This window comes from Vulpes lagopus, chromosome 8, assembly GCF_018345385.1.
Source record: "Vulpes lagopus strain Blue_001 chromosome 8, ASM1834538v1, whole genome shotgun sequence".
Classification (NCBI taxonomy): Eukaryota; Metazoa; Chordata; class Mammalia; order Carnivora; family Canidae; genus Vulpes; species Vulpes lagopus.
Genome location: NC_054831.1, coordinates 90,277,350 through 90,295,735, shown reverse-complemented (window position 1 = coordinate 90,295,735; position 18,386 = coordinate 90,277,350). Strand labels below are relative to the sequence as shown.

At 36.0% G+C, this 18,386-nt stretch overlaps 1 protein-coding gene across 5 annotated transcripts in view; it reads right to left on the bottom strand.

The window, feature by feature from the left end:
• The window catches only part of TCERG1 (transcription elongation regulator 1), a 66,804-nt gene that overhangs the window by 31,429 nt on the left and 16,989 nt on the right, over positions 1 to 18,386 (bottom strand). For 3 of the 5 annotated variants that reach the window (XR_005989451.1, XM_041766894.1, XM_041766895.1), the window contains exons 6-12: positions 14,946 to 15,008; positions 13,575 to 13,775; positions 12,734 to 12,846; positions 11,672 to 11,760; positions 2,438 to 2,598; positions 289 to 345; positions 72 to 138 (exon numbers count right to left, since the gene is read on the bottom strand). Coding sequence is in view for 4 of the 5 variants with exons in the window: in XM_041766894.1 (XP_041622828.1) it covers positions 72 to 138; positions 289 to 345; positions 2,438 to 2,598; positions 11,672 to 11,760; positions 12,734 to 12,846; positions 13,575 to 13,775; positions 14,946 to 15,008 (751 nt within the window). In the remaining variant the exon portion in view is untranslated. The remainder of the gene's footprint in view (positions 1 to 71; positions 139 to 288; positions 346 to 2,437; positions 2,599 to 11,671; positions 11,761 to 12,733; positions 12,847 to 13,574; positions 13,776 to 14,945; positions 15,009 to 18,386) is intronic. The other 2 variants (XM_041766896.1, XM_041766897.1) reach the window with 1 other exon arrangement.

The following is an 18,386-nucleotide window of genomic DNA, read 5'->3' as shown; positions in this document are numbered from 1 at the left end:
GACTGTGACCTAACCAACTTTTAAAATAGGTATCATCTACCTGAATTACATGAACTGTGAGTATTACTTACTTCCGTTTTTTGGCCTTAACTGGTTCATCTTCATTAAGTTCTTCCATTAATTCTTGTTCCTCTTTAACTGTAAGATCAAATTTAATTAAATTTCGCCAGAATAAAAAATAAGCAAGCAACAGTTAAAACATTTAAGTCTGAATCCTTCTGTTAGCCACTACCAGAATACTTGCTTTAATAATATTAAAAAGTAGCTACAATTTAAGAGTTTACTCACTTGCACTCATAGAGAACTGCCACTTTTGGATGGACAGCATTGTAGGGGTTGGGTGTCCTGGCAAAAACATAACAAATATTATTATGAAGTTACATGAACATATTACACAATCTTTTCTTTTAAAAAATTACTATTTATATAAAAATATCCACCCTATAATACTCTCTCCTTTATAAAAGATTAAACAAACAATTCTGTACTTCCTAAATTTATCTTCCCTTTACATTAAATTTCGAATTCACTTTGTAAAGTTTATTCATGAGACATGTACTTATCAAATAACTGAATTAAATATCTGAAAACATTAAAAAAAAAATAGGGGATCCCTGGGTGGCTCAGTGGTTTAGCGCCTGCCTTTGGCCCAGGGCACGATCCTGGAGTCCCGGGATCGAGTCCCGCGTCAGGCTCCTGGCACGGAGCCTGCTTCTCCCTCCTCCTGTGTCTCTGCCTCTCTCTCTCTCTATGTCTATCATAAATGATAAATAAATATTTTTAAAAAAAACATTCAAAAAAACAAAAGAAAACCTCACACCTCCTTGGCATGGTTCAACACTAGGTTTATTTGGTGTCATGTATCACAGCTATAAAATAGATACTGCTGAAGGGAAAAAGTGGTGCCCAGCATCCTTAGCACAGGCAGGCAAAGCTTCACTGATTTAGAAAGGACTTGTAAACAAAAATGTAGCACCACATATATATATAACACATGAAGATTTCTCAATTATTATGAATGACATACATTAGGATTTATTTCATTGGAAGTATAAGGGGATTCATTTATGCTTCTACAGCAGATGGAGGAGTTCTATAAAAACACAATTATGTCAATATAAGGGCAAATTACCGATAAATATGCAATAAAAATGATGTAAAAATATCTGTGTCATATATAGTGAAATGCTTTCCGAACCTTAAAAGACAATCTCTTAATAAACTTTGTCCCTCACCTGCACCCCGATGTTTCTATCAACAATGGCCACAATAGCCAAACTGTGGAAGGAGCCTCGGTGTCCATCGAAAGATGAATGGATAAAGAAGATGTGGTTTATGTATACAATGGAATATTACTCAGCAATTAGAAACGACAAATACCCACCATTTGCTTCAACGTGGATGGAACTGGAGGGTATTATGCTGAGTGAAATAAGTCAATCGGAGAAGGACAAACAGTGTATGTTCTCATTCATTTGGGGAATATGAATAATAGTGAAAGGGAATATAAAGGAAGGGAAAAGAAATGTTGGGAAATATCAGGAAGGGAGACAGAACATAAAGACTCCTAACTCGGGGAAACGAACTAGGGGTGGTGGAAGGGGAGGAGAGCGGGTGTTGGAGGGGAATGGGTGACGGGCACTGAGGTGGACACTTGATGGGATGAGCACTGGGTGTTTTTCTGTATGTTGGTAAATTGAACACCAATAAAAATTAATTAAAAAAAAAACAAAACAACAAAAAATAAATAAATAAACTTTGTCCCTGTATTATCAAGAGTAAGACTTACTTTCCCTAAATTTCATCTACTTGAAAAGAGTAAGCTTTGGGGGCACCTTTGTGGCACCGTCAGTTAAGCATCTGACTCTTGATTTCAGCTCAGGTCATGATCTCAGGGTCATGGCTGGGCTCTGCACTCAGTGGGGAGTCTGCTTAGGATTTTTTTCTCTCTCCCACTCCACCTCCTCACGAGCTTGCTAATAAAAATAAATCTTTAAAAGAGTATGCTTTTATATCCTTATAAAATTTTGTATTTTGTAGAACTTTAGTAAGTATTTTTAAAATACTCTGTAAAGTTCTAATTATTTAAAAAAATATATTACTGGTTACAAAGTGCTAAATGGCTCAACTGAGCAATATTTTAGTATTATTAAGCAAACAAACCATAGCAGAACCAATATATTTTGGACTAACTAAAAATCTTAATAAAGTTAAAAAATATATACATATAAATATTTTATAAAAAACAGTTGTCCAAACTCTCTATATTTTAGTATCTCTACTACTGAGTTCAAACTAGCATAGTAGTCTATTTCCCATTTATTAAATCACTTATATTCCTTGAAAATAGCAAGTTTTCCTAAATGGCTTCATATTTTCTATAAAAATATTAAAAGAATGATAAAATTAGAGGATAAATTCTTAATTTAAAACTTACTTAGTTTCTTCACTTCTTCCATTCCTTTTTTATGAGGAGGCTCCTGAATAATTTTGTCAACATCTGCCCTTCCAATCAGATCATCGGGTCGGTCCCACATAGAAAGACGGGTGGTAGGATTATAAAAGAAGACCCGCTCATCACCAGTCCAAACAACACACCTACAAATTGATTCACATATCAGGTTTCTTACGTTACGGAACATATGTGATAGATATAAGTCTTTTACTGTCATCCTGCCTAAAGGGGGAGGGGAGGGGGGGCAGGGAGGACACCTTCATATTTAATAATATTTACAGAGCCGAAGATGATTTCTGAAGGGGAGAGCTGACTGGCTAAGGTTACAACAGCAGTCCAACATTGAACTGTGCAACACTTGAACCTATCGTAAAAGAATAAATTTAATGACAAGTAAGAATGGTATATTAAGCTGTTCGGAAACTAAAGAACAGATCATTGCACAATACCTATTATGTAGTATCTCTTAATATTTCTTACCAAATCAGAATTTTACATACTCAAATGTAAACTGCTATGAGGTCTTTAGTACCTTATTATATCTGGCCTAAAAAATAAGAAACACTGATTGCACTATGACACCAGAGCCCACTATAACTCACTATTCCTGTTAATTACAAGAAGTTCAGAGAAAACAGAAAAAACAAGAATATAAGGACTGTATATAGTTTTTAAAAAATAAGTACAGAAGAAAGACACTATTAAAAAAAAAAAGAAAGAAAGACACTATTTATGGCAGCAACTGTGAGGGCATAAATTTCCCATTTTTCCTCCCTCAAAGCTGAGGGGCCCCAGTCACACAGTAGCACGGTAGCAGCAGCACAGGCAGGAAAAACTCCCAACAGAAACCAGGTATTTATCACCAGTAGCTCAACAGCTGCCAAGCCAAGATGATCTAGATGCTGAAAATATCAGATAAACCTCTCTGCTGAGATAATCAAAGACTTTTTTTTAAAGATTTTATTTATTTATTCATGAGAGACACAGAGAGAGGGAGGCAGAGACATAGGCAGAGAGAGAAACAGGTTCCATGCAGGGAGCCCCCATGTGGGACTCAATCCTGGGACTCCAGGATCATGCCCCAGGCCCAAGATGGCGCTAAACCGCTGAGCCCCCCGGGCTGCCCCGCAATCAAAGACTTTTAAAGCAGTAATTATAACTAGAGTTCATGAGATGAAGGAAAAAAAACACCTTGAAAACTCATAGTTCAAAAGTTCAAGTTTCATTTCTAAAACATTTAGAGATGAAAAACACACAAGTTAAGCAAAGGAAACAAGAGAAAGAGACAAGCCAAGAAACAAACTCAACCACAGACAACAACCTGATGGTTACCAGAGGGTGGGGCAGGGGATAGGGATTAAGGAATACATTTGTTATGAGCACCAGGTATTGTATGGAAGCTCTGGATCACTCTATTGCACACCTGAAACCAATATAACACTGCCTATTAACTATTTAGGAATTAAAATTTAACAATTAAAAAGAAAATACACAACTGAAATTAAATTTCTTTGGATTGGCTCAAGAACAGAATGGAGATGACAGGAAATGATAAGTAAACTAGAAAGTAGATCAATAATTATTTCACCCAAAGAACAAAGAGAGGAAAAAAAGAATACGCTTTCAGGAAGCTAAAGAACTACAGAAAAATGCTTTCTGGGAACCCTCTTGTACTGGTCATGGGAATGTAACTGGTACAGCCACTCTGGAAAACTGTGTGGAGGTTCCTTAGAGTTTATCCTATGACCCAGCAATTGCACTACTGGGTATTTACCCCAAAGATACAGATGCAGTGAAAAGTCAAAACACCTGCACCCCAATGTTTATAGCAACAATGTCCAAAATAGCCAAACTGTGGAAGAAGCCTTGGTGTCCATCGAAAGATTAATGAATAAAGAAGATGCGGTCTATATATACAATGGAATATTCCTCAGCCATTAGAAACGACTAATACCCACGATTTGCTTCAACATGGATAGAACTGGAGGGTATTATGCTGAGTGAAGTAAGTCAATCGGAGGACAATCATTATATGGTTTCACTCATACAGGGAATATAAAAAATAGTGAAAGGGATTATAGGGGAAAGGAGAGAAAATGAGTGGGAAAAATCAGAGAGTGACAAAACATGAGAGACTCCTAACTGGGAAACAAACAAGGGGTAGTGGAAGGGGAGGGTGGGCAGGGGGATGGGGTGGCTGGGTGATGGGCACTGAGGGGGGGCACTTGATGGGATGAGCACTGGGTATTATACTATATGTTGGCAAATCAAACTCCAATAAAAAAAGAAAGGAAAAAAAAACAAAAAAATGCCTTCTGTAAATGTCATTTATGCAGATGTTTAACTTTACTGGGGGGCGGGGGGGGGGACCTACCCTAACTTTTCTAGGCCGTTTTCTAAACTATGGCACACCACTGACAGGGAAACAAGTTCAATGACCATGGATTCCTTACCAGAAACCATAGAGGCAAGAACACAGTAAAACAACACCTTTAAAGTTCTAGGAGGGGGAAACTGAAAATGGCTAATGAAACTGTTCTAAAATTAAATATGGTAATGGTTGCACAACTCTGTGAATATATTATAAATCATGGAGTTGTATGCTTTAAATGAGTCAACTGTATGATGTATGAATTATCTCAATGTCATATTTTTAAGCAGCAGCTAAACAAAAAAAAAAGTATATACTAAATGATTCCTGACATAACATTCTAGAAAATACAAAGCAACGTAAAATAACAGAAAGCAGAAGGATCCTTAGGGTTTGGATTAGAGGGAAGGACAATAAAGAGACACAAGAAAACTTTCGGGGTTATTGGAAATTATGTCGATTGTAGAAATGAACTTTAAATATTTCAGCTCCTTGTACTTCAACGGTACTTGGTAACACAGAAAAATGAGGAAACAGGGGCTCCTGGCTGGCTCAGTCAGAAAAGCATGTGACTCTTGATCTCAGAGTTCTAAGTCTGAGCTCCATGCTAGGTGTAGAGATTACTTAAAAATAAAATCTGTTTTTTTTTTTTAATGAGAAAATGTATCATGTACTAGATACCTATTTTTTTGTTATGGAATCTAACAGAAAAGCAAAGTTCACTGATCCTAGGGAAAACAAAACTTTTTTTTACTCTGTAATTAATTTTAAAAGCAGGTGTGGGGGCCACGTGGGTGGGCACAGTTAATCATCTGACTCTTGGTTTCAGCTCAGGTCATGTTCTTAGGGTGGTGAGACTGAGCCCCACATCCAGTTCTACACTCAGCATGGAGTCTACTTGGAAATCTCTCTCCCTCCCCCCTCTGTCCCTGCTGTTCATGCTCATATGCATGTGCTCCCTCACTCTCAAATAAATAAATAAATAAATAAATAAATAAATAAATAAATAAATCTTTAAAAACATAAATATAAAAGCAGATGTGGAGACGAGTGTTATAGGTTACATTAGAATAATCCTGAGAGGAATGCCTGGTTGACTCAGTCAGGAGAGCATGTGACTCTTGACCTTAGTGTTATGAGTATGAGCCTCATGTTGGGTGTAGAGATTACTTAAAAATAAAATCTTCAAAAAATAATAATCCTGAGATACTTAAGCCAACTCATTAGATGGTTAACTGTATTGGGGGGGAAAAAACCTAACCCTAAATTTTCTATGCTGGTTTCTAAAACACTGTTTAATATCAACAGTAACAACTTTAAGATATAGTATTTTACTAATTCATTTTAACTTCAAAACATGTGCTAATATAGCTCCATCAGTACTAACGATAAATTTGTAGTGAGGGACACCTGTGTGGCTCAGCGGCTTAGCGCCTGCCTTCGGCCCAGGATGTGATCCTGGAGTCCCGGGATCGAATCCCACATTGGGCTCCTTGCATGGAGCCTGCTTCTCCCTCTGCCTGTGTGTGTCTCTGCTTCTCTCTCTCTGTGTGTGTCCCTCCTGAATAAATAAATAAAATCTTTAAAAATAAACGTGGAGTAAGAAGCTGTCAGGACATTTCAGAATTAACAAAGATTATGGACAAAGAATTCTTATTTAAGGGATCCCCGGGTGGCGCAGCGGTTTGGCGCCTGCCTTTGGCCCGGGGCGTGATCCTGGAGACCCGGGATCGAATCCCACATCGGGCTCCCTGCATGGAGCCTGCTTCTCCCTCTGCCTATGTCTCTGCCTCTCTGTCTCTCTCTGTGTGACTATCATGAATAAATAAAATCTTAAAAAAAAAAAAAAAAGAATTCTTATTTAAAAACTGCCCTGTGCTAATAAAATGCATGATAAAATGTTTAGGCGTGAAGTGTACTAATATCTATAACTTTTAACCTATCAAATAAATAGCTATGATTGGCAGATTCATGAGGGATGAGGGATGGTAAGTAAATGATAAATATTATAAAATGTTAATTGTAGAAGCTAAGTCAATATATGGTGCTCACTGTTCCGGAAACATGCTTCCAATGTTTCTGTTGGTTTCAATTTTTTCATAATAAAATACTGGAGTAAAAAGCCCTGGGAATAACAACAAAAACCTATGAAACACAAGAGCTAGTGGCCTTGTGCTACTCTCTGTACATGCAATACCAAGTAAAACTTGAAAGATCAATTTTCCTAAGTTAAAACCCAACACAGACTACACACAAGGAAAGCACAGCAAATATAGGCAGCCCTCACTATGCACTCTGCAGGACACTGTACAAGTAACTGCAAGCTAAAGCCATATGATGCAATCTCAAGAAGCAATGGAAAAAATTACAATTAGTCCATAAGCTTTAAAAATTTTTGTCAAAACATTAAAAACTCACTTGGACCAGAAACTAAAGCTTACTGACCCTAAGGAATACAAAATGCTTCTAATTTTGATCTTTAAAACAAAGAATCTAATGTTGTGAAATACTAGGTAAAACATACCAGTATCAGTAAGGAATATGAAACTTCATGTTTCACATCTAGCTTAACTCTGAAGAAACCGTTACTTCAAGATCAACATCTGAAGATATCAAGCAATACAAAGACTAATAAAAATCTGATTATCCAAATGAAGTGGCACAGCCTGCTTAGCGAAATAATTTGTTGTTGGTTTTTAAGAGTTTAAGTAATCTTTTGGGGATCCCTGGGTGGCTCAGCGGTTTAGCGCCTGCCTTTGGCCCAGGGTGTGATCCTGGAGTCCTGGGATCGAGTCCCACATTGGGCTCCCTGCATGTAGCCTGCTTCTCCCTCTGCCTGTGTCTCTGCCTCTCTTTCTCTCTCTGTCTCATATAAATACATAAATACATAAATACATAAATAAAATCTTTGAAAAAATTTAAGGAAAAAAAAAGAGATTTTAAGTAATCTCTATACCCAACATGGGGCTAAAATTTATAATCCTGAGATCAAGAGTCCTACGCTCCACTGACTGAGCCAACCAAGCACACCCTTAGTAATTTGTTTAGCATTTACCCATTTTACAAGAAACAGGAAAGAATTAAGGAATTAAAGTTCTACTGACAATACATTTTTCACTGACAGACTTGGAAAATAATTTAGATAAGCAGTTGTCTTACATGTATGCAGATGGGCTGTATAAGCACTAGGAACACAGAGTTGCGGCAAGGGGGAATATTCCCTAGGATATCAATAAATATGATCTCGCTGAAATATAAAATCTATGTATGACAAGACATTAAAACGAAAATCAACAGGTAGGGAGAAACTGTAATGTATGTAAAAATCAAAGGAGTTAATAGCATGCATGAAAAGATCTTTTCTGGGGCACCTGGGTGGCTTAGTAGGTTAAGTGTCTAACTTCAGCTCAAATCATGATCTCAAGATCCTGGGATTGAGCCCCACAACAGGCTCTACACTCAAGAGGGAGTCTGCTGTCCTTCTGCCTGTCTCTTTCCCCCACCCCCGCCACTTAAGCTCTCTCAAATAAATAAATACAATCTTAAAAAAAAAAAAAAAAAGGGGGCTCTCTCCTATTATTAAGAAAAAGACAAGTCCATAAAAAGGACAAGGAAAACTGTGAAGGAAGCAATCCACGGCCAATCAACATGAAATAAATTGAATTACACCAGTAATTCAATCTGGAAAATGTAACAGGATTCTTTTTCTTAACAGATTACCCAAGATGTAAACAGAATATGCCCACACTGGTAAGAGGGAGAGAACACTGGTACTACCAGGCTATTGCCGAGAATATTAACTGACTAAGTCCAGCCTGCCTTGTTCCCTCCCCCCAACTGCCAAAACCTTTCTGAGGTTAACTTAGCAGTATCTACCAAATATTAAATAACAGAATCATTTGATTCAGCAACTTCACCTCTAAAAATCAATTCAACAGTAATATCTGAATGTGTTCACAAAGAAATATGTATTAAGGATGTCCTAAACAGCAACAGCAACTTTTGTTAATAGGGGGAGAGCGGGGGAGGAGTGGGGGACAACCTAATCAACTCATTATAGAAAAATTATGCGTTTACAGAAAACTATGCTATCACAAATAGATTTATATATACATAAATAGCAAAATTTGAGACATTTAGTAAAAAAAAAAAACAGGAATACTGTTTTTAAGACACTATAAACACGCATGTACACCACACATAAATCCTGTATACATGTACATAAAACATAGCAAAGGGTCTAGAAAGCATATGTACCCAAACTTTTATTAATGAAGAGGCTAGATGAAAGTGGAATTCTGTAATTTTTTCCATGTAATTCTTTCATAATGTATTTATGGATTCATGTATTCTCTTCTAATAATATCAAATCAATGAGAAAACAACTCAAAGCAGGACACAAAAACTATAGATATAAAACATACAGAAAAAAGAGGTTTCGAGGATAACATAAAAGATGTGACATGCAAATAACAAATGTTCCAGAAAAAGAAAAACAGATAAAGATAAGCCATTAAATAAATTCCAAAAGAAAAATTCCACCAATTTGAGGACAGACCCAAATCTGAAAACTGTTGAGGGCCATGAAGTTGCAGACTGGTGAGATTCAGAGTTGGTTACCAACTTTTCACGTACAAACGCAGAAACCACAATCTAGGAACATATTCTTTGAATGGACTATTTTCATAACTTCAATTGTGGTAAATATTTTGTAAATATTTTATTTTTTAAAATGAGGCTTTGCATCAAGTTGGTAGAACGAAATATATAGAAAACAATTATTCCAAATGACTTTAAAACAGAATAATCTGTGATGAACCCCTTGAGTAAGATTCCCTGAACATAAATGTAATGGGGGTGGGGGAGGAGTTAAAAATGGTTTTCAGTATCACACTGTAAAAGCGACAGTGTTAGTACTGTAATTCTGTGACTTGTGTGTGAGAAAAGCAAATAAATAATTATGTTGCTATTGCTTAGTAAGAGGATTTTCAGCAAGAAAGGCGATACTGAGTTTAAACTAGATGATGAGGTTCAGTAAAAACCTTATAGTAAACCTCAACTACAAATAATTATATGAACTCATGATATGTCTTTAAATGTATGCATCTTCAATCTATCTAGCAAAGAGATCTAAAAAAAAAAAAATGACTTATTCAGTAATAACAACTATCCCTAGATCCTATAAATGCCACATCCCAGGAAAAGAAACCAGGCTCCGTAGCAAAATGGCCAAATCTAGGTCTGATGCAGGAAATACATGAGTACATGAGACAGCCAGAAACATCTTTGTCAGAGTAGAAAACAAGGTAGGTATCAAAGAACAGGGTTGCAACAAAAAAACCCCGGAGTCAATCTTAAGAGGCTTCACGCAGCCCAAGATGAAACAGCTGAACTTTGGTAAGCATAATAATTATCCTGGAGAGAAGCAAAGAACATGTATTTAAATCAATGAATCTATAATACCCAAACCAACTCATTACTGTGAAAACCTCAGGACTACTGACATTTTGGGCCAAATAATTCTTGTAGGGAGATCTCTTGTACATAGTAGGATGTTTAGGAGCATCCGTACCCTCTAACAACTAGATATTACATGCTATTAACCCCTTCCAAGTTATGACAACGAAAAACGTCCCCCAACCCTGCCAAATGTCCACATATGAATTGGTCTTGCTAAAAATCTGATGAGAATCTGACCAGGTATCTGCATACACTTGCAAGTTTGCAGGAAATTCAGGAATAGAAGACTGAAACACTATCACTGGGATGCAATAGTAACATTCAGATTGTGAGTCTCCATGTAACCAACATTTATTTTTTAAATACCAAAAACAGGAAAGATGCAATGAAAACACAATGGAGGGGAATCTATAGATTACAAGACATCTGGAACAACTCTATGTAATGTGTGGACTGTACACGGATTAAATGGGCTGCAGCAGGACCAGGACAGAACACTGACTCAGGAAGAATAAGAAAAGGAAAAATGAGGGATGCCTGGGTGGCTCAGTGGTTGAGCATGGGCCTCCGGCTCAGGGTGTGATCCTGGAGTGCTGGGATTTAAGTCCCACATCAGGCTCCCCGCAGGATGCCTGCTTCTCCCTCTGCCTGTCTCTGCCTCTTTCTCTATGTGTCTCTCATGAACAAATTTTTAAGAAAAGAAAAGAAAGAAAAGAAAGAAAGAAAGAAAGAAGAAAGAAGAAAAGAAAAGAAAGAGAAAAAAAGAAAGGAAGAAAAAAAGAAAGAAAAGAAAACCAAAGCAGAAAAGAAAAACACTTAAAAAAATTTTTACACAGTTCTGTAAGTGTAATCATCTTTGTAGGCATATATACCAAATTTATTTTATTTTATTTTTTAAAGATTTTATTTATTTATTCACGAGAAACATGGGGGTGGGGGGGGCAGAGACACAAGCAGAGGGAGAAACGGGCTCCATGCAGGAAGCCTGACGACACGGGACTCAATCCTGGGTCTCCAGGATCATGCCTTGGGCTGAAGGCAGCGCTAAACCACTGAGCCACCCAGGCTGCCCCTAAACTAATTTCAAAAACTTATTTCACACAATAAAAACTAGATTCAGGATCTCACAGTGGTTCAAGTCTATAATTGTGCACAATAAAAATTAAGAGACAGTTACAATGAAAGGAGAAAGACAATTGAGTTTTAGGTCTGAACACCCAAAATACAAGAAACAAGAACCAAAATATTCACCAGATAAAAATATCTACTTGGTATGTATTTTTTAAAGCATGTTTCATTCTATATGATAAACAGTTTATCAAATAAGACAATAAATTAACAAAGAATGAAATAAAGTAACTTAACTAACTGAGCCAAGTACATACCATGGAGTTCCAGGAATGGGGGTAGTAGCTACTGGCTTTGCCTTCTGGGCAGCCTTTTCTTCTTCAGTCATCTCCTCCTCTTTGGGCTCCTAAGGGAAATGAGGTTACTCCCATTTAATTAGTATCACAAAACTATACCTGAATCTCACACAAATACAAGTAATACTGCAAATACCTCAAAGTACAACCAACATCAGGCCTGTTGCTAGGATAGTGAGGACTGTGAGTAGGGACTTCTAAGAAAGTTCTAAAACTTTGCTCCCTAGACAGAGCCAAATTCTACAACAGCAGACTCCAGCAACAGCAGATGGTCCTATCTTACAGATTCACTATCTGCTTAGGAACAAAAGTAGAGAACTTAGGATAGAAAACTAGATGAGACCTCTTCACTTAAGGTTCCTTCTTTCTCCTGCTAATAACTTCCTTACTAATAAAACATGACTATCATTAGTCTCTCACTGAATAAAGGAAGCTTCCAAAAAGCAGAGCTCTTATAGTGCTGTTAGAGATCATTCCAATGTCAGGAGAAGACCAATAAAATGTAACATTCCCCAAATATATAAAATTGTATTTATGGGATGCCTGGGTGGCTCAATGGTTGAGCGTCTGTCTGCCTTTGGCTGAGGTCGTGATCCTAGAGTTCTGGGATCGAGTCCCACATCGGGCTTTCCCGCAGGGAGCCTGCTTCTCCCTCTGCCTATCTCTCTGCCTCTCTCTCTGTGTGTCTCTCATGAATAAATAAATAAAACAATAAAACCTTTTTTTTAAAAAAATTGTACTTCTAATTTTTACCATGTGCCAGTCTATACATCAGGAGGCCGGAATTGGGTCCATGTCTTGGTCCAAGGCCCTTTCTTTTTAGGGGCCTTGATTTACTGTAAGAAGTAATTTAATGAAACTTTTAAAGGAAAAATTGAATTACCAACTTCAAAGAACCTTAAAATTTCAGAAGTCAGACCATTAACAATTATCTAAAACTGTATCAGATGAGTTTTCAATTACAACTAAATTGTAGACAATAATCAATGCTAGCTCCCAAGTTAACCGGTCGTGGCCCTTTACCTCCTTTATCTCCTTTATAGGCTCTTCCTTAGGGTCCTCCTCCTCCGTCTCCATTGGCAGAGGTTCTTCGGAAGGTTCTTTAATTGGCTCTTTAATCTTCTCCTCCAATTTTTCTATTACAAAGTTAAGACAATGTCACTCAATGGTTTTTGTTATAATTTTCCAAGAACTTTCAGAGACTAAAGAATGGAGATACTCTGTAACCAGGAGTTATTAACCACCAAGATAAAATGTTCTTCTTTGTACCATGATTAATTTCAATATAATGTAATGGTCAAGTTGAAATACCTTGCTATCCCATCAGGAAACTGTCACTAGAGAAGAACCACTGATTGCAGAGGGACATGAAGTCTTTCAAGTCACTCACGCATCCTTTGTAGCAATGATTCATTTTGCTCAAAGGGATAAGATACTAAGAGACTTAGAAACAGGAACTTATAATACAGAAAATTATGAGTTTTCTTCATCCAAGACTCCCCAAGGGCCTCTATTTCTTTCTTCAGAAACAAATGCTATACACACATTTCTTCCTTATATCAATAATCTCAGTAATTACACAGGAGAACAATTACGTAATTCCTAACTGCAATAACAGATTATGTGACAGATAAATAATTTAATTTCTCTGGATGGAAAAAAATCATAGACCAACATCTAAGTGGAACTGGCTTTTTAAATTCATACATATTTATCAGTTTGGTAGAAATAAATAATCCAACAACGATGGAATTAGCAAATTCTTAAAATGCGTTAAAAAGGAATTTAACTCAGAATTTCAAACAGCATTCTATTTATAGTACCATGGCTTTTACTATGTCTCAACAAGTCATTAAAACAGTACCTTTTTCCTTTAGCTCTTGGGGTTTTTCCCAGGTTGATTCTAATGTTCTATTATTATAGTAATATGTCTTTCCATCTGCTGTTTTATATTCAGTCCACTCAGAAACCGCCGTTGCTCCAGCTAAGGTAGCAGGGGAAGCTGCAATAGCAACCTGGGGGTGTATCATAGGTACGATAGGAGGGGCCATGCCTGGCAATACACCTAAAAGAAGAAGAATACAAAGTTAGGTCCAAGTATCAAACTGCAATGCAAAACGAAAACTTTAAAATATGAGCTATATCTTCCATTAAATATTAATAAATGAATGAGCCAGTTGGAACAAAAACAACAAATCATATAAAATGTGATTTCATTTCATTACTTAATGCTATTTCCCTGGTTTAGGTCTAAGATCTAAATCCAATTAGATTTCAGAAATTCAACCCAAGAAGTACCTTAAGAATAGTCAAAAATTTGGATCGAAGTTATGATGAAGTCCTAACAGTAAGTTATAAAAATCATGACACATTCTCTACATGTGAACAGAAATATATTTTTATAAAGAATCTCTCAAATTCTAATGAAATCAAGCCAACAAACATTTACTGAGCCTATTTCCTGAGGCAAAATTATCTTCTAGTTCTAAGGTACCTAAAAGGGTATGAATAAAATTCTCAGTTTTAAAGTAAATGACTGAGTTTATTATCAAATCCACTTTAATATACTAAGTGATTAAGTCAGGTGTCTCTGTTAACTCTTTGTCAGTTTAGGTTTTTTTCCTTAAAAAAAAAAAAAAGGCAGTTTCTATTTTTTAAAAGATAAGCCAAGCTTAGTATTTTTTTTAATCAGACAGCTAAACAAGCTGACATTATATAAATAATTAAAGGTATATGAATCCAAATTGAAAAAAAAAACCCTCAAATCCTATTCTAGAATTTAAGTTTCAGGTAGCTGTCTTCAAGAAGTTTAAAATTTAAGTTTATACTATACACACAAATATTCACACACATATACTCACTAGCATGCAAGCATAATCACATCACTTTACACATGGAAATGATTTTTTTATATTTAACTTAGAAACACACATCAAAAATAAAATTAAATGTTATGAATATGAGAATGAAGTTGTTTACACTTATTACAAAAATTAAGATATAAAGTGATCTGACCTTATTTGCTTTTGTGAACCAAAGAAGCTAATACTACAGGCAATTGGGAAAATTAAGTGTTGGCCAAATATGACAACTGCATTTATACTGCTCATTAAAAAGAAAAATATAAAAAAATCCACTCACTTGGGCAAAAATAAATAAATAAAAGGATAAACAACAACATTCACTACCATGCCAACTTACAGACAAAACAAACTAAGATGGTTTTAAAAATTACCGGTCTTGGTGGTAGCGACTGTCTTTACATACGGGCAGCTGACTATTTGCATCATTGCTACACCTGTAAAATGGATAAGCAAGCATACGTTGGAAAGCTGCCATGGTATGTCGGCTACCACTGGGATTCAGGGAAGTAATTTACCACTACAATTTAGAATGCAATTTCCAATGAAAAAGACCAAGAATGGAGTAAAATTTCTTTTTTGTTTGACATTTTGTGGGAAGTGGTGCCAAATCCAATGATAACTAATTCTAAATTATAGCATCAATTACCTTTTTATCAAACCAGCTGTGATAATACTTGAAGGAGTCTTGAGAGTTTAAAATCGATGAAGGAAGCCCCTTCATTAAATATATATATAACAAGTTCTCGTGTGGGACATTTTCCCACAGGACATCAAACCCATGCTGCTGTTGCTTAGATACCAGTGAAAGGCAGATGCAGCATGACACTGACAAGACACTTTCTCTGTGCTGCTAAGTGGGAACTACATGCAGAAGCTGAGGCATGGAGCATAACCATGCAGAAGGAGAAAAAGAATAAGATAGGACAAAGAAGGGTGTGAGAGAAAGGAAGTAAGGTATGAGATGGATCCAAATATCCCAATGCAAATATTTCAAATAAAAGGGCAGAGATGAAAAGAAGGGTAGCATTCAACTAATGACAAAATATCCATTTTCAGTGCCTGCTCTGTGGAATGTCACAGGCTTGAAACAATGTGGAAGCAGGCTAACATGTGAAGAAAAATACAGCCCCTTTAGTATCACTTATGACTACATGGGCTGATTGTTTCAGAAACCTCTATTATTTAAGCCAACTAAAGGAGTAGCACTTGTATCAAAGAATGGAAATTACGTACAGTTCTTAGAAGAATGAAGACTCATCATGATGCATTACAGTGTGATAAAAAGGGAATGAAAGGAAAAGCTGGAAAACTAAGACTGATTAATTGAAGAAAGCCAAAATTAAGTGTGAAATAGAAAAAAACTTTTAAAGGAAAAGGCTGAAGGCAGGAAGAAAAGGGGTTTGGGGATTAGGTTTTAATTTCTATTTGTTTTGGTTGAAAAAACTAAACCTAGTTTGGTACCAATAATTTAAAGTAATACACTATTTTCCCCCACTAAAGTACAGGAAAAGAAATTTCACTTAATTTAGAGATGAAAATTGAAATTAAACCCCTGGGTTTGTAAATAATGTACCTAAGTTCACGCACGCACACACAAAAATACTGCCAATTTTTGAAAAATGCCTTTAATTTCTTAATTACCATTTTAAGTAAAGAATATTAAAGCTAAACTTTCAACTACCTCTGAAACTAAACAAAAGCACTAGATCATAAAAGCATGCTGAGTTAAGTCATATGTACGGTTCTGTTTTCCATAATGTTAAAAGAAGCAATGCAAAAATTAAGTTGGTTAAAGAAGTTATACCACATATTAGGTTTAAATTTGTATAAATACTGCCATCTGCAGGACCACTGAACCTATTAAGTCAACACTAGAAATTCAATTCTTAGCATATATGAACTTTATTCTCAATGTTCTCCAAAACCACTCCCAAAAGGTAATTTTAACTATCCATCTAAAACAGAAAATCAAACCTATTCATATTTAGGCCTAAGTGCCATTGTTAAATATCAACTGGGCCAACACAGAATGCCTATATTTGACTAACAACAAAGAGACCATACTGAAAGGTCATCTGTGTTTCTTTTCATACTATAAAGGTAAACTTAAGGTTTTCTTTAAGGATGATTACATACATAAGACTCAAAATTGCCATATATCTGAATTTTTAATCTTCTATTTAAAGGGACATCTGGGGTGCCTGGGTGGCTCAGTCAGATTTGGTTTTGGCTCAGGTGGTGATGATCTCTGGTTCCTGAGATAAGCCCCATGTCCAGCTCTGTACTCAGGGGGAAGGTGGCTTAAGATTCTCTATCTCCCTCTTCCTCTGCCCTTCCCTCTTCTCATGCTCACATGCTCTCTCCCAAATAAATAAAATTTAAAAAATAAAATTAAAAAGAACCTGAAGGGAGCATCTTCAATTTTCCTGTAAGTTTATTCTCAAATTATGTTCTACTAAGAATTTAGAAAATTTCACTTAGCATTTTGAAGAGTTCCAATGTCAATGACAAGTTTCTTCATATTCTAAGATTTTATAGTTTCAGACATCCTGTAATTTTAATCCAATTTACTATTCCCAATGCCAAGTCTTATTCCTGTATTTTTTACCCGTAATTCTTCCACTCCTTTCCTTCATCTTATTTGACTATCCCTTCCTTAATCATTCTCATTAGAGCCATACATTGCTATTAGAGATAGAACTTAAAGCTCCAGAATAAATAACATCCAAATCCTTCCTGTTTACCTTACTGCCAAATTGATAAAAAGAGATCAATCCCACTGTATATAAAAGATCTGGGGAGAAGCAAAACAAGTCATCTTTTTCTTTTCTTTTTTTTCTCGCACTATGGAGAACGGAATTGAAAGGGAAATGAGAAAATTAATTTGTAGTATCAAAGATGCCTTACCACATAGACAAATATTGTTATTATTATTACTCTCTATCATACATTAACTCTCTAAGGAATCTTGGCATCTTGGACAAAATTTTACAGATTATCTACCTCAAGCTCACTTCCAAATGACCTACAAGATGACATTAGTGACTGCCATTTATTAAATGCTTTTTATGACTAAACTTCATAGGTACTACCTCATTTGGTCAAACGGTCACCACTAAAACCTGGGATGAGGATCAGAGAAGACTGACATCAAAACAGAGCTATAAATGAAGGGATTTTATTGTGACAAAATTCAACATTCTATAGATATCAATTCTGCTACTCTATACCTTTCACCCACTGGTCCTATTAACAACTTCCGAAGCAAAATAAAAATCCTCTCAACCTCTCAAATACTTCAGTAATATGATTACCCTACCCAACCCTCAATCTTCCCTCTACAGAATTAACAACCCAAGCTCCTTCAGATCATTCAGAATCCAGCAGCTGGTATGAATACTGTCCTTAACCCCAAATACACCTAAGATTCAAGAGCTCATGACCAGTGTCAACCTAGTCTCCATTTATCACCTGGTTTTCTACCAAGAGTATATCCAAAGAGGCAATTATCCAGCAGCTTTTCTTAAATTTAATTTAGAAAAAGGGCAATCCCTAGTATGAGGAAACATTTTTGGTTTCCCTCTTACTTTTAAATAGTTTTGAATTTCCTAAACATCACATATTGGGCACTTAATTACCTAACACTACATCAACAATGTGCAAAAGGTTTTCCTTAGGGGGAAAAAAACCTCACTAATTCTTAAAATTCTGGTTTCTTTCTTGCTAAGGTATAATAAATACCTAAGTGACTGTTTTTTTTCCAAGTGGTCACAAGGAAAAAGATAATTTAGAACAGTAACGATAATTTTAAA